The sequence below is a fragment of the Budorcas taxicolor genome, chromosome 4 (genome assembly GCF_023091745.1).
Source record: "Budorcas taxicolor isolate Tak-1 chromosome 4, Takin1.1, whole genome shotgun sequence".
NCBI classification, from domain to species: Eukaryota; Metazoa; Chordata; class Mammalia; order Artiodactyla; family Bovidae; genus Budorcas; species Budorcas taxicolor.
In genome coordinates, this window is record NC_068913.1 from 116354363 (window position 1) to 116367583 (window position 13221).

Below are 13221 nucleotides of genomic sequence, written 5' to 3' on the forward strand. Positions count from 1 at the left end.
TCATTTTAACATGTGAAAGAAGGGCGGATTCTGGATTACAATAGAATGCAGAGGTTGACAGGTAAACGTTTACTTAGAAAAGCGTATTTTACAAAAAACAGGTTAAAACACTGCAGCAGGCATTGGTTCCTATCATCTTGGAGAAAATTTTGAGGAGCAATAAGCAATAAGATATCTGCAAGGTCAAGCGTCTCCTCACATAACACTTTTTTAGATACAAGAGGGGAAAACCAGTGGAGAAAGCTGACAGCAGCCTGACCAGATGCTCAGAACTCACATCGCCTATGAGGGAGAGGGACGCTCCAGGCGCGTCCAGGGGAGGGGCTGCCAAGGGCACAGACTTGCTCAATCTTCTGGCCAAGAACGCCGTCAAAGACAAAAGGAGCAAAGTTCCATTTGTGATTAAAAAAAAACAAATAATCCAGGCATGTGAGGAAAAACTCTATTATTCAACACTGTCAATATCAAACAGACAAAGGAGGGTTTAAGAACTTTTCAGATTGAAGGAGTCTCAAGAAACATGACAACTAAATGGAACACTTGACCCTAGACTAGATCCTGGAACCTACAGGGAAGAGGCAAATGCTGTGTGGGACACTAAATCAAGTGACAAGTTGAAATATGAAGGGTAGACTAGATTGATGTAAATGTGCGGAGTGATAATAGTGCAGTGATTATGTAAGAATATCCTCATTATTAAGAAACACACATTTACGTACTTAAGGGTAAAGGGAACATGGTGTGTGTAACTCACCCTTCACATGGTTCAGGGGAAAAAAAAATTAATACACAGAATGGAGTGGGCAGGGAAGAGGTAGAAAGGAAAAAGGCCACGATGACCCTACTGAAATCCCAACAACTAAAGAATCCAGGTAAATAGCAATGGGCATTATTTTTATTTTTCTTGCTTTTAAAGTTTGAAATTACTCCCAAATAAAGCCTTTTAAAATGCATCATATACCAACACACCGGCATTCTCAAGAGAGAAACAGAGAAAAGCAAGCTGCGGGACGATGACTGGTATACAAGATGCTGAAAGGAGCATCCCTACCTCAGTTCAAACAGCACACTAGACTGACACCCTCAGGAAGGCACACCTAGCTGCCCCTGTACCTCCAGCCTCCACCAGTGTCTGAATTTGACTCAAGACTATAAACAGATATGAAAGAATTCACCAGTAGAGAAAGGGTATCACTCTTCAAACTGCTCAGAGGATAAGTATTCCTATGAAAAACTCCAGGATAATTGAGCACGTATGTCAAGCAATATGCTGAGGACTTTACAATCATTTCACTAAATCCAACACCCCTTTGAGGGAAGGACTTTAGCTACAGAATGAAACTTGGCTTACGGAAGTCAAATAAATTGCCAGAGATCTTGTATTTACTAAGTGAAAAACCTGAGATTTGACTCCACTGCCTAATCTTTTAAATCACTTTATAATACCTACACAGAACAGAAGAAAACACACTGCACTATCTACTCATATTCTCAGCAGTATTATAAGTAATTCTGCCACGTGAAAACCAGCAGCAATTACAGAAAACAAATCAGTAAGAGGGCAGCACAAAGGGAAGCCGAGAACAGCCTCCAGAAACAAACTCGGAATTCTGGACACATTTTCCAAGATAATGAAAACCACGACAGAGAAAATAATGATTTAAAACAGGAAACAAAATTACCTAAATGCTACTAAAGGTTATTAAAGAGAACGTAAAGAAGGTAAATATGTTTTTAAAAAAGAAAGAAGGTGAATTTAATCAACACTTACTGGACCTAAAAGGAGAATGACAATGGTCAACACGGAAAGAAAAAAAATTTCCAGAATAAAAAGAAAAAAGTTGTAACGCAAAACTCTGCCAGATGAAATTCGTGTCATAGGTGGAAGGCAATAGTCTCTTTCAGGTTTCTAAGAGTCCAGAAAATTTAAGATTTTTTAAAAATAGAGGTGCATAACCATGTCTCCAAAAGACTAGTGGTGAGATGATGTTGGAAACTAGAGAGAAGATTCCACCCACACCCCTGGCCAAAGAAAAAGTGACGTGATCTACAGTCTAGGTTAACTTAAGACAGAAGGCAGAGAGAAAACTTCTGATTTCTTCATTTTCAATGGGAAACAGGAGCAGAAAATTTTAGTTTCATTTATAACTTAATATTAGTAAAATACAATTCTGAATTGCAATCATTGCATGGAATAAAAATAACTGAAAAACAGAAAGCTAAAAGAACACTTGTCTTAAAACGGCCAAGCATTTCAATTACATCCATTAATCTAAGTGCTTGACTATTAAACCCTTCAAAAGGTACACTTAAAATGACACAGAAGGGTCCAATATAACGATGTGAAAAGATCATATTCAACTTGTAAACTAAAACCCTGCACGACCATATTGTCAAGCAAAGCAAAATATCCGGTTCCCTCCTCCCAAAAAGAGGGCATACACAGAATACAGAGTACAGTTTTACACTGATAAAAAAGCAGATTATCATTAACCTGACAAACCTGCTTAATAACCAGCAGAAAATAGTTTTTTGAAGGAAAAAAAAAAAGAGCAAAATGCAAGGAGAAATTGATAGTGGTCAATTGTAACTACATCTGAATATGCTGTTGAATCAAACAGCCAAAAACGGGGAAAGAGCTTCATCTAATTAATAAACACAAATACTACAAGTTTAAAACGTCACCATTGGAAGGCATCCAAATATACGTCATAAAGCTACAGTAGCGAAACTGATTTAGCACAAAGCAGAATCTAATGTTTAAGTAAACCTAAAAAAATAAATGTGCCTAAAGTTCAGTACAAAAAATTTGAGTGCAGCCAAAGCTATAATCAAAGGTAAATTTATAGTCTGAAGTATCTTCCTTAGGAAAGCGAAGGAAGCGACCACGAATTCAACTTCCTATTTCAGAAAAGTAAAAGGAAGAGCGGTGGCAGAGATTAACGGTAAACATACAAACGCATCCGACGCAGCTTTCTTTCTTCAACCCGGAACCGAACCAAACCATGGGACAACCCGCGGAAGCGCCCCGGCCCACAGCCAGGAAGCAACCGCTCCCGGGCTGCAGGAGCCCGAGCCTCCTCCGCCCCGGGGTCGCCCAGGCGACCACACCCGAGAGCGGTTACCCGCGGGCTCTGCCCCGCCCTGTTACGCCCCACACCCTAGGACCAGGTGCGCGCCGGCAGGTCCAGGTGCAGGCGCTCCCACGGGGTGGAGCGGGGCGCGGGCCCCCGGCGCCTCCTCCCACCGCCCCACCCAGGCCCCATCCCCGGGAACCTACCGGCAGGATCGCCACCCTTTCCAAGACTCTCCGAGGAGGGACCACCGACACCTACCGCACCACCGGCCAGCACCGCGTCCCCGCAGGCAGCTCCGGGAAGCAGCCCCAGGTTGGCGCCACCTCGAGGCCTGCGAGCCCCGCGCGAAAGCGCCTCCTCCAGGAAACCTGCGAAGCCTCGGCTTCCAACGATCACCTCTTATCTCCGCCCCGCCCCCACAAGGCCCCGCCCACCCCGCCCCAGCTCCTGAAGGCCACGCCCCTCCAGCCGGAAGGATGCGGACACCAAGACCCCGAGCGCAAAATCGAGGGCAGAAGTCACAGAAGCGCGTTTCTGTGTTCCTGGGACTAGAGTGCGAGGGCGCAGGGAGACCGCAGGTGTATTCTTTGCGGTCTACATGTTTCGTGAAAACCTGACATTTTTCATGGAAATGCTAACTAAAAAATACAGGGAATTCCCTGGCGGTCAAGTGGTTGGGGTTCAATCCCTGGTCGGGAACGAGGGTCCCACAAGATAATCAATCATTCAATTTTCTAAAAAAGTTAATATAAAATGTAACTGCTTCCCTGGTGGCTCAGACGTAAAGAATTCGCCTACAGTACAAGAGACGCGGGTTCGATCCCTGGGTCGGGAAGGTTCCCTGGAGCAGGGAATAGATGCCCACTCCGGTATTCTTGCCTGGGGAACCCTTGGACAGAGGAGCCTGGCGGGCTGCATAGGGCATGGGGCCACAAAGACTCGGACACGACTGAGCGACTAACACTTGCACTTTCAACTGCACTTAGCATTTGTATTTTCTGTTACGTTAGTGCTCTCTAAGACGTGTGAAAGATGCAAGATTTTGCACAGTAAGAATGAGGCTGTGGACCGCACAGGGAAGCTGCTCGGGCAGCAGGGAGCAGCACCCGCGGAGCCAGGGGATTCTTCACACATCACCTGACAGTAGGAACTGCACACAGAACACGGTAATTTATAGAGAGAAACGCCTGCGTAAATTGAATTAATACCCCCGTTTACTACAGATTTCAACTGTGCCATTACAGTGCACTTGTGAACTAAAAGGTTTCTTAAGTTCTTGAGTATCACTTTATTCATTACATCTGCCGTGCAAGGAATTGCTGGTTGGCACTTTTGAGGTCTGATTACTCTGAACCAGTAAACCCAGTCCTGGCTTTATCAAACTACTTTTATACAAATACTTATTATACAAAAGGCATTCTTTGTATGAACATTATGAAAGACAAAGAATGCCATTCTATTAAACCACATCTTGGCAATGTAGTTTAAAAAGCAAAATTATTTTAGATTAATATTTATTTTCTAAGTTAAGCCAGTGTAATTACCATATATCAAAGAACTCTATGCCTAGCTTCATGTCTGCTCTGTGAAATTAAGACTACAATAATAATTTTTTTAAAAAAATTTCAGCCTGAGGGAGTATGTAGAGATGCCCAATGGATCTAGAGTCTTTAGTTCTCTAGGGTCCAAACCCTAACACAGATGAAGATCAGACTAATATTCCTTGGCACTCCCCTGGCGGTCCAGGGGTTAAGACTGTGCTCCCTATGTGGTTGGCATGGGTTCAATCCCTCACAGGAAAACTGAGATCCCACGAGCCCAGCCCACAAGCCGCCCCCCTTCATGCCCGGGAAGAGAAGTACTACTCTGTTGCTCAAGTTAGTATGATGGCACAGGGAGCATAATATATTGGATAAAGCACTAAAACGTAATACAAGAAACGTGAATTTTAGTCTCTCTTCTACCTGTGCAAATTAGTAACTCAGGCAATTCACTTAATTGCTAGTCCCTCATCAGTTCTAAATTTATTAGTTTACCCTATCGATTTCAAAGGAAGCAAATTAACTATTTTTATGACGGACTCATCCTAGAGAACATTCAAAGAAAAGTCAAAGTAAATAATGTTTGTAAACATATTCCTAACAGAAAATGCAGTTTTATTCAGCTAGTTGGGAATTAAAGGTAAACCTGAGTTATTCTCATCTTCTACTTTCACTTTAAGAATGTGAATATTTTGGCTTCCATGAACAAATAAATCTCAATTTGTTGTTATCTAGTACTATACTAACTGCCCAGTGGGTGGAGTTCTCAGCTAGCCTATAGCATTTAGAGATTCAGACAGCAGAGCCTCTGTAAGTTCCTCAGGAAGCTTAGCGAAACTCAGGACGCAACACCTCAAGGTCACAAAGATGCAAAGGCAACAGAAGAGATGGAACTGGGAGAATCACTGAATGAAAGACTACCTAGAAAAAAATATAAATAGCTGAAAATATACCTTATTAAAAGCATCCTACCAGGCAGAAAGACTGGTGTCATAAGTCATGAAAAAGAAGTGGGAAAATGTCTGCAGATCCTAACTCTCAAAACCTGAAAAAAACTTTACATCTAAAAACAACAGAGATCTGAATGAATAAGCACTTATTAAAACTTCTATGGGGGAGGAACAATATACAAATGCATATACAATGATTCCAAATATTTAATACAAGTTTATACATAAATACACACAAATATATATACATGTGAAACCACAGTAAAATCACCTAAAAGTCAGTCTAACCAAATATACTCTGCTTTATTTCTGGATTTTAAATTAATAGATTTAAAAAATATACCTATTTTAGTATCTGCATACAGGAATACCACCTACTTCAAAGGGTTTCGAAGATTAAAGGTGAATCATTCAGAAACAATTCCTTAGCCATGAAGTACCATATAGATATATGTTGGATGGTAGGTTCATAGCGGCACTTTTGAAAACGGCCTAAAACTGTAAAGAACCCAAATGTTCACCACTAGGTGACTCAATGAACAAATTCTGGTACTTCTACTATTCAGCAATAAAAAGGAATCACTACTGATAGGTGCAACATTATGGGTGAACTTCAAAATAATTATGTTGGGTTTTAAAAAATGCCCACCCCCCAAAAAAAGAAAAGGGTATATATTATATGACACCACTTACATAAAATTCTAGAAAATGCAAACTAATCTATGGTGAGAGAAACATACTGTCTGGAAAATCAGAGGGAGCAGTGTAGTGAACAGTGAGAACGGAGGAACTCCCAAGGGCACCTGGGAACTTTTAGGGGTTGTAAATTTGTTCATTATCTTGAAGATGATGATGGTTTCATGAGTGTACATGCGTCTAATTAAATTACAGACTTTATGTGTGTGCCATTTAGTGTATATCAATTATACATCAATTAAATTTTTTGTAAGTTGAATGAAATATACAGATTTGAATAGGTATCTGATTTGTCTGCTCTATATATAAAAAAAAACATACAGATGATATTTTTCTTAAAAAAATAAACAACTTACTTTGCATCTCCAGCCATTGGTTGGTACTGATTTCATAACTGGTTGAAGACAAAAAGTATGATACCCTTTGTCACACGTATCACACACTAGCATCTTGCTATCTTCTCCCGATTGTCTAAAAAATAAGATAGCATTAATGATGCCTTATCTTTAAACTTATGTTTGTGAAATAAGTAATCATGAGAAGAATCTGTCCTGGGAACTGCCCAGTTCATAAATGCCCTCAGTGTCAGTTTTGCCTATGCCCAGATAATGACAGTGCAAACCCTCCAGAGGATGAGACAGATGTCTTCCAAAGGTCTCTAAAGGATTATCCTTACTGAACGCTCACCTATGGTGAACCTGCTTTGGTCATTTTAGGATTCCTGCAGAGAAGGAGGGGTTAAGGCAAGATGAGTGATTTTGATCTTTATTTTTTAAACATCCGATACCCATCCTCTTCTGGGCAAGGAGCTGTAACCAATAGGTGATGCTGCATGCCAAGGAACAAATCCTGGCACGGTGAACTGGAAGAACAGTGTGATATAATAAAGAGAGGATCAAATTTGGGCCCGACCTACATTTGCATTCAGACTTCTATTTTTCTAGCTGTGAGACTCCTGAATAACTCAGACTTGAGTCCTCTTGGCTTTAAGTACAAAATGTGAATGGAAATCAAAGATTACCATGAGAATTAAATATAATTCTGGCTGAAGAGCTAAGAACATCCATTAAATAATAAATGCTAAATAAACAGATACAAGAATAATAATCTTGTCATAATTGCTAGGAATTGTAATTAAAAACCTAAAATCTTTCCCTGAACACTTTTTGACCCTGAAGATTGGGCCCTTGTCCTGTGCATAGTCTCTGCCTTGATTCTTAACTGTTCATCCCTATCAGAAACTAAGAATTTAATTCAAGAGGAGGGGAAAAGAAAAACTAGGGAATGCAAGAAGAGCTGAGAGAGGAACCGCTGAATAAAACCTGGGGATAAACAGAAGTAAAAAGGAAGATCGGTTAGTTGGCCTTCAGTAATTTCTTATTTAATTTAACAAATTCTACATGTAAAATTGCACATTGTATCTCTTCAGCTATGTGGAAAGATCCTAGAAGAACAGCACTCTTTTCTTCACCTTCTCTTATTCCTTCTCAAGAAGCTAGGCATAGATACAAGGTGTCAACTAAGTGTTTACTGATATTTTCACGCGGTCTTATTTATTCCACATAATTCTAAGATATTGATGTTATTGTTGTCAAATTAAATTACAAATAAAACAGACTGAACGTGGCAATGGTGAGTATCATTTCTCCGTATTTTAAAGTTCTCAGCTTGTAAATAATTTGTAGACTGCTGCAGATGGAGGCAACATCCCCAAATTATCATGCTAATTAATTAGTAGCATGAGAAAAAAAAAAATCACAGAAAAGACTGGAGCAATGATCAAAGGATGGAATAAAATAAACCAGAAAACATAACCCCATTGCAAATATTTACATCCATACAACATTTTGTTTCAGGTTTACAGTGAAGGTTAACTGCCTTTCAGATAGATGGAAATTTATTTTAAAACAGTAGATTTACTATCAACTGTTGGTCCTGGAATAGAAACTGAAACTTATCACCGATTCTTTGGCTCACTCTAATAACTACTTTGCATAGTGAGTGGTTTATTTTCCTATTAAATTTCACCCCAGTGTCCCTCAGGAAGAAGGGGCGGGGGGTGGGAGGGAAGCTGCTTTATTTTTCTAATGTTTACTTTTAATTGTTAAAATCATTCATTTAAAATTGTTGGCAAATTGAAACTGGCTTTTTAGGCAACCAGGAATTTAAACTGTTAAAATTATTTTTTGTTTAGACTTGTTTCAAAGTAATATAAGTTAATAAATACCTAGCAAGTTTTAAAGACATGATGAAGTCAGTGTGAACGAATACAGCTGCAGCATGAACAACCTTTACCATATTTACACAAACCTTTAGGACCTAATAATAGGGTCTGTCTTAAACTCAATACACACCTTTGAGTTGAAATTAAAACTTACTTGCAGTTCTGGCACACTTTGCACTCAGGACATTGCCAACCTGCCCGTTTTAATGGAGTAACCGCTATATCCAGGCACATTCCATGATAGTGCTGACCACAAGTAGTACAAAAGAACTGATCTAAGAGGTCTCCCGGGCTGTCGCACACTGCACAGTTTGCATCTTCCTTTGCTATAATTAACAGTAAAACAACGAAATTGTTGTATAAGAATTTAATATTTCTCTGACTTTACAGTTTAAAAAAAAATCACTCGAAGGGAATTTTCATGGTAAATCTTTCAGACACGTGAAATTATCCACATTGAACTGATATCCAATCAGAATAAGGTCTCAATAAAAACATTATACTATCTTTAATCTAATTTTAGTCACATTAAATTTAATCATATAGTTTTGCAATTATTTGTGCCTATATCTACCTGAGACCATATGCAGTTCTTATTTTATATCCCTAATACCAATGATAATCCTGGGCACCTAGTTAATGTTCAATATATACTTGCTGAAAAGAATCAAAAAGGAAAATATCAACTGAGAGACGCATTGCAGTGCAAATACAAACATTTTTATCTGGATGTTATACATAAGGTTTTGAAAGTAACAAAATAAAGTAAGAGACAAAATTAAGAAATGCTAATATCAAGTAGATTAAGATGCTTCTTAAGCATAAACAGACTGATTTTTATTCAAATCAAATAAGGGTTTTTTAATACTGGAAAATATCATATGAGGGAGAACATTAAAGATGGAAGCTACATATTCATACACAAATACAATACTTCACATACTAATTCTATATTGATGTATATTAACTGCCAGTTGTAAAACAAAACATTAAAAATCTATATAATTATCAACATCATCTATCACTAAATATGGATTAAAAGGAATGGCACTTTTTAACACTTCTTGTACCATCTAAAATAAAGAATAAACTGCCTTGCCAAGCACAAAATTAAACTCATGCATATTACAATATAATAAGGAATGTATTCTAAAATCATATCAATTTGGTGATATATATGAGTATGCCTGTAACTGCATTTAGTATGCTCTCAACTAAACGGTCTGATCAGCTGATCGTCTGAGGACTGTTTTAAGCCATACAGAGGATTTCCTTTTGCTTTCTGAAGATCTGGTCGGTCCTCTCTGGCTTCAAGTCCTTCCTACGTGCCTTCCTTTCCCCCGGTCTAGGAACGGTTCATGATCTGTTCCTTTTCCTTATACCTGGAGTTAGTTGGCAGCTGGTCTTGTGGGCTGTAGAAGTCTTTGGCATACAGACCTCTTGTTTATAGAGTCCTTCTAGAATGGTTAAAAATACCAAAACCTGCAGTGTGAGGGCAGCGCACAGACAGGCCCTGGGCTGCCTCGAGATGTAAGCCGGGCCTGGTGGCTGCTCACCCGCCACTCATCGGAAGCTCCCGTAACTTCTCGGGCCTTATCTTTCTTGCCGTGTCGCAGCGCTGACAGCCGGCATTTCACTCACACTGAAGTGTCCTACCTTGAGTTCTAGGATGGCCACTTTCTCCTGACAACTCCTGAGGCTTCCCATGCCTCCAGCTCAACCCCTGTGCTCCTTCTGTAGCTCCACAAGGCCTCCAAACGCTGGAGGCTCTCAGGAGTCCATTCTCTTCCTCCTTTCCGAATCCCCCATAGTTTTTTCTTTGTAATCACATCAACTTCTACACAATAAAAACACCATAATTCTCAGAACTCTTATCACTGGCCCCAAACTTCTATCTAACCCTCAAATGTTATTTTCAAGTCTGTCTGGACTTCAATAGCCACACGTTCTAAAAACACCCAATCTCTACACCTCTAGTATAAAACTTACTTTTAAAACCGAAACCTCTCCCTTCTTTCTAGACCTGCTGGGTGAAGAAGCATTAGTGTCACTACTGACCCTAAACTTGTCCCTGACCCAACACACTCAAATGGACACCAGTTCTTACTGAGTAAACTTTCCATATACCCCTCTTCCATCTATCTGTACAGCTCAGTCCATCACACTCTGTCTTGGTATTAATAACTGCAGTTACCTGCTGAATGGAATGTGTGCCTAGGGTTCTGACTGTCTTCCTAATCAGCCACACATTCAGAGCAATCTTCTGCGACTGTTATGCCCTGCCTAAATTTAAACTTTATCAGTGCCTCCTTTCTCACCTTAAAAAAACCACAAGTTTCTTGAGGTTTTGAGGCAAAAAAAAAAAAAAAAAAAGGAAGGGGGGCCTTCTCTCCTTTTTCAACTAAATCTCAGAACACTCACTATTTCCTGGTTAGATCAAGCAGTCTGCTGTGCACAGAACACAACACAACAGACTGCTCAACCCTCGTGAGGTTGTACGCATCCTGTTTCTTCTGCCTGTAACCGTGTTCCCTTGCTGCATTGCAAGCCGGTTCCAAGGAGGCCTTTAAAACTCTTGCTCAGACATAAACCCTGACCATCTAATGTTACCACACCTAAATGCCCATTTGGTTGTTGACTATTTCCTTCCCCATATACTCAGAAGAAATTATTATATAATCCAGTTAATTATAAGATATTTAAAAGAAAGCATTACTTTTAAAAACAAAATTACACATATTAAACCATTTCTATAGAAATGGCAACAAAACAGAGCAAATTATTTCTCTTATACTAAAAGAGAGTGCCATATTTAACCCATTTAAGTACATTTAAAAACTAACCTTTGATTTTTCTTACCCTCAGAACGTACAGAAATTGTGGCAAATACTGGACTCTATCAGATACTCAGTTGATCCTGTGAAACTTCTAGAGTTTGCTACTCTGCAACTTCAACCTGCCTGGGAGCTACCAGTCACATGTACCTAACTGGGCGATGGAAACGTGATTAGTCCAAACTAACATGTGCTTTACATAAAACACACTCTGAATTCCAAAGATTTAACAGGAAAAAATATTACTGTGAATAGCTCAAAATTTTATTGATTACAAGTTGACATATTAACATTTTGGATACACTGGATTAAATATGTATTATTAAGATTAATTTCAAATAAAAAATTTAACATAACTGTTGGAAAAATTAAAATTACATATATTGCTCATAACATATTGCACAGCCCTGTTTTATATAGCAAAGCTCATTCTGTAACAAGCTAATTGTGTGCATCACTGTGGCAGGGATTACTTTTTATTCTATGGCATTTTCCAGCAATTCCTTGATGACAATAGTCATGTTGCTTGATTAGTATGCCTCATGTAATAAATGGGGCCAGAAAAAAATTTCACATGATTATACTCAGCATAAAAGATCTATTAAGCATTATATAAATAGTAGAAAAAAGTTGGTTCCAACCACTTGTTCAACCTGTGAGAACATACAGCAATCTGTAGAAATATTAAGATGGCCTTTTGAAGGTCATTCATAAGAAGATGTTACTGGGCAGTGTGTCATGTCAGACCTAAGTATATGTACTTATGCGTACATGTATGTCTGAAAGTCACAGAGGCATTAAGTTTGAAGCAATAATCAAATGACTAAGTGAACATTTTCTTTAAGCAGTTGGGAAAGCAAAACAGACGGAAAAGACGAAAGCTAAAGACAATTTAAGGAAGGGCAGGAGTAAAATCCAGGTCAACCTCTCTTCAAAGATGTTGATGCCCACTGGAAGGGCAAAGAAGGCAAAGGATATCCGAGTACGCACAAAAGTAGAATGGTCAAAAGTAGGAGGAGGAGCGCCGGCACACGCACGGCGTGGAGGAGCTACATGATGTGGGGGGAGCCAGAGAAGAGGGGGGGAAATGGGACAAGCTTTGGACACGTCACTGCCTAAGTGACAGCCGGGTGACAAGAGAAGCAACGGAGGAAAAGACAAAAAGCGGAGCCTAGATCACATAGGGGCTTATCATGGATCTCTAGCCATGGTCAGACTGGAAGGGGAGAGCACTGCTTAGGAGAGCCTAGAGAGCACACAGGAAGAAAGAGCAGCAGACGCGAAAGCATCGCCAGACAGTCGATTTGAAAAGCACTAAACCAGCACAGCTCTCTTGCTTCCACCAACGTTGCAACTTCTAAGATCTAGGTTTTCATCCCTGGTAGGACACTGCAGAGTGATTTGCCTATCAATATGGAATCTCCAGAAAGAAAAGCAAACGACGGATGTCGTCCAGAGAGGGTGGCCCACACAGCAGGCAGGCAGGGAAGAAAGAAAGGGCACTGGGCTGACAGATTTACGGGAACAGAAAAGCTGCAGGACTTGGTGTCAAGGGAGACACAGCTAGAAAGATATTAGCTAGGGAGTTAAAATGAAGTAGAAGAAGCTACAGCTGAGTAAACACGCTGGGGGAGGCAAAGTGGCTTGAGGTGCATCCTTTCCGGGTTCAGACCCTGCAAAAGACTTCTCACGGCAGACAGGATACATCCAAACACCTTCACTTGTTCACAAGGCCTGCGTCCATCTGCACGTGCTCTGCACTCTGTACCTGGCAGACACCGAGCTCACTGACTCCTGCCTTACTCCACGATCAGCCAAGTTCATGCCACGTGGCCTGCAGAGTAGCTGTTCGCTCTGCCTGGAAAATTCTCTCCTCTGATCTTGCACGGCTGGCTCTCT

General features: G+C 40.1%; 1 protein-coding gene across 1 annotated transcript in view; it reads right to left on the reverse strand.

Annotated features, from left to right (window-relative positions):
- The window catches only part of KMT2C (lysine methyltransferase 2C), a 257816-nt gene that overhangs the window by 105019 nt on the left and 139576 nt on the right, over window positions 1-13221 (reverse strand). The window contains exons 8-9 of the mRNA XM_052638894.1: window positions 8643-8814; window positions 6621-6735 (exon numbers count right to left, since the gene is read on the reverse strand). Coding sequence (XP_052494854.1) covers window positions 6621-6735; window positions 8643-8814 — 287 coding nt within the window. The remainder of the gene's footprint in view (window positions 1-6620; window positions 6736-8642; window positions 8815-13221) is intronic.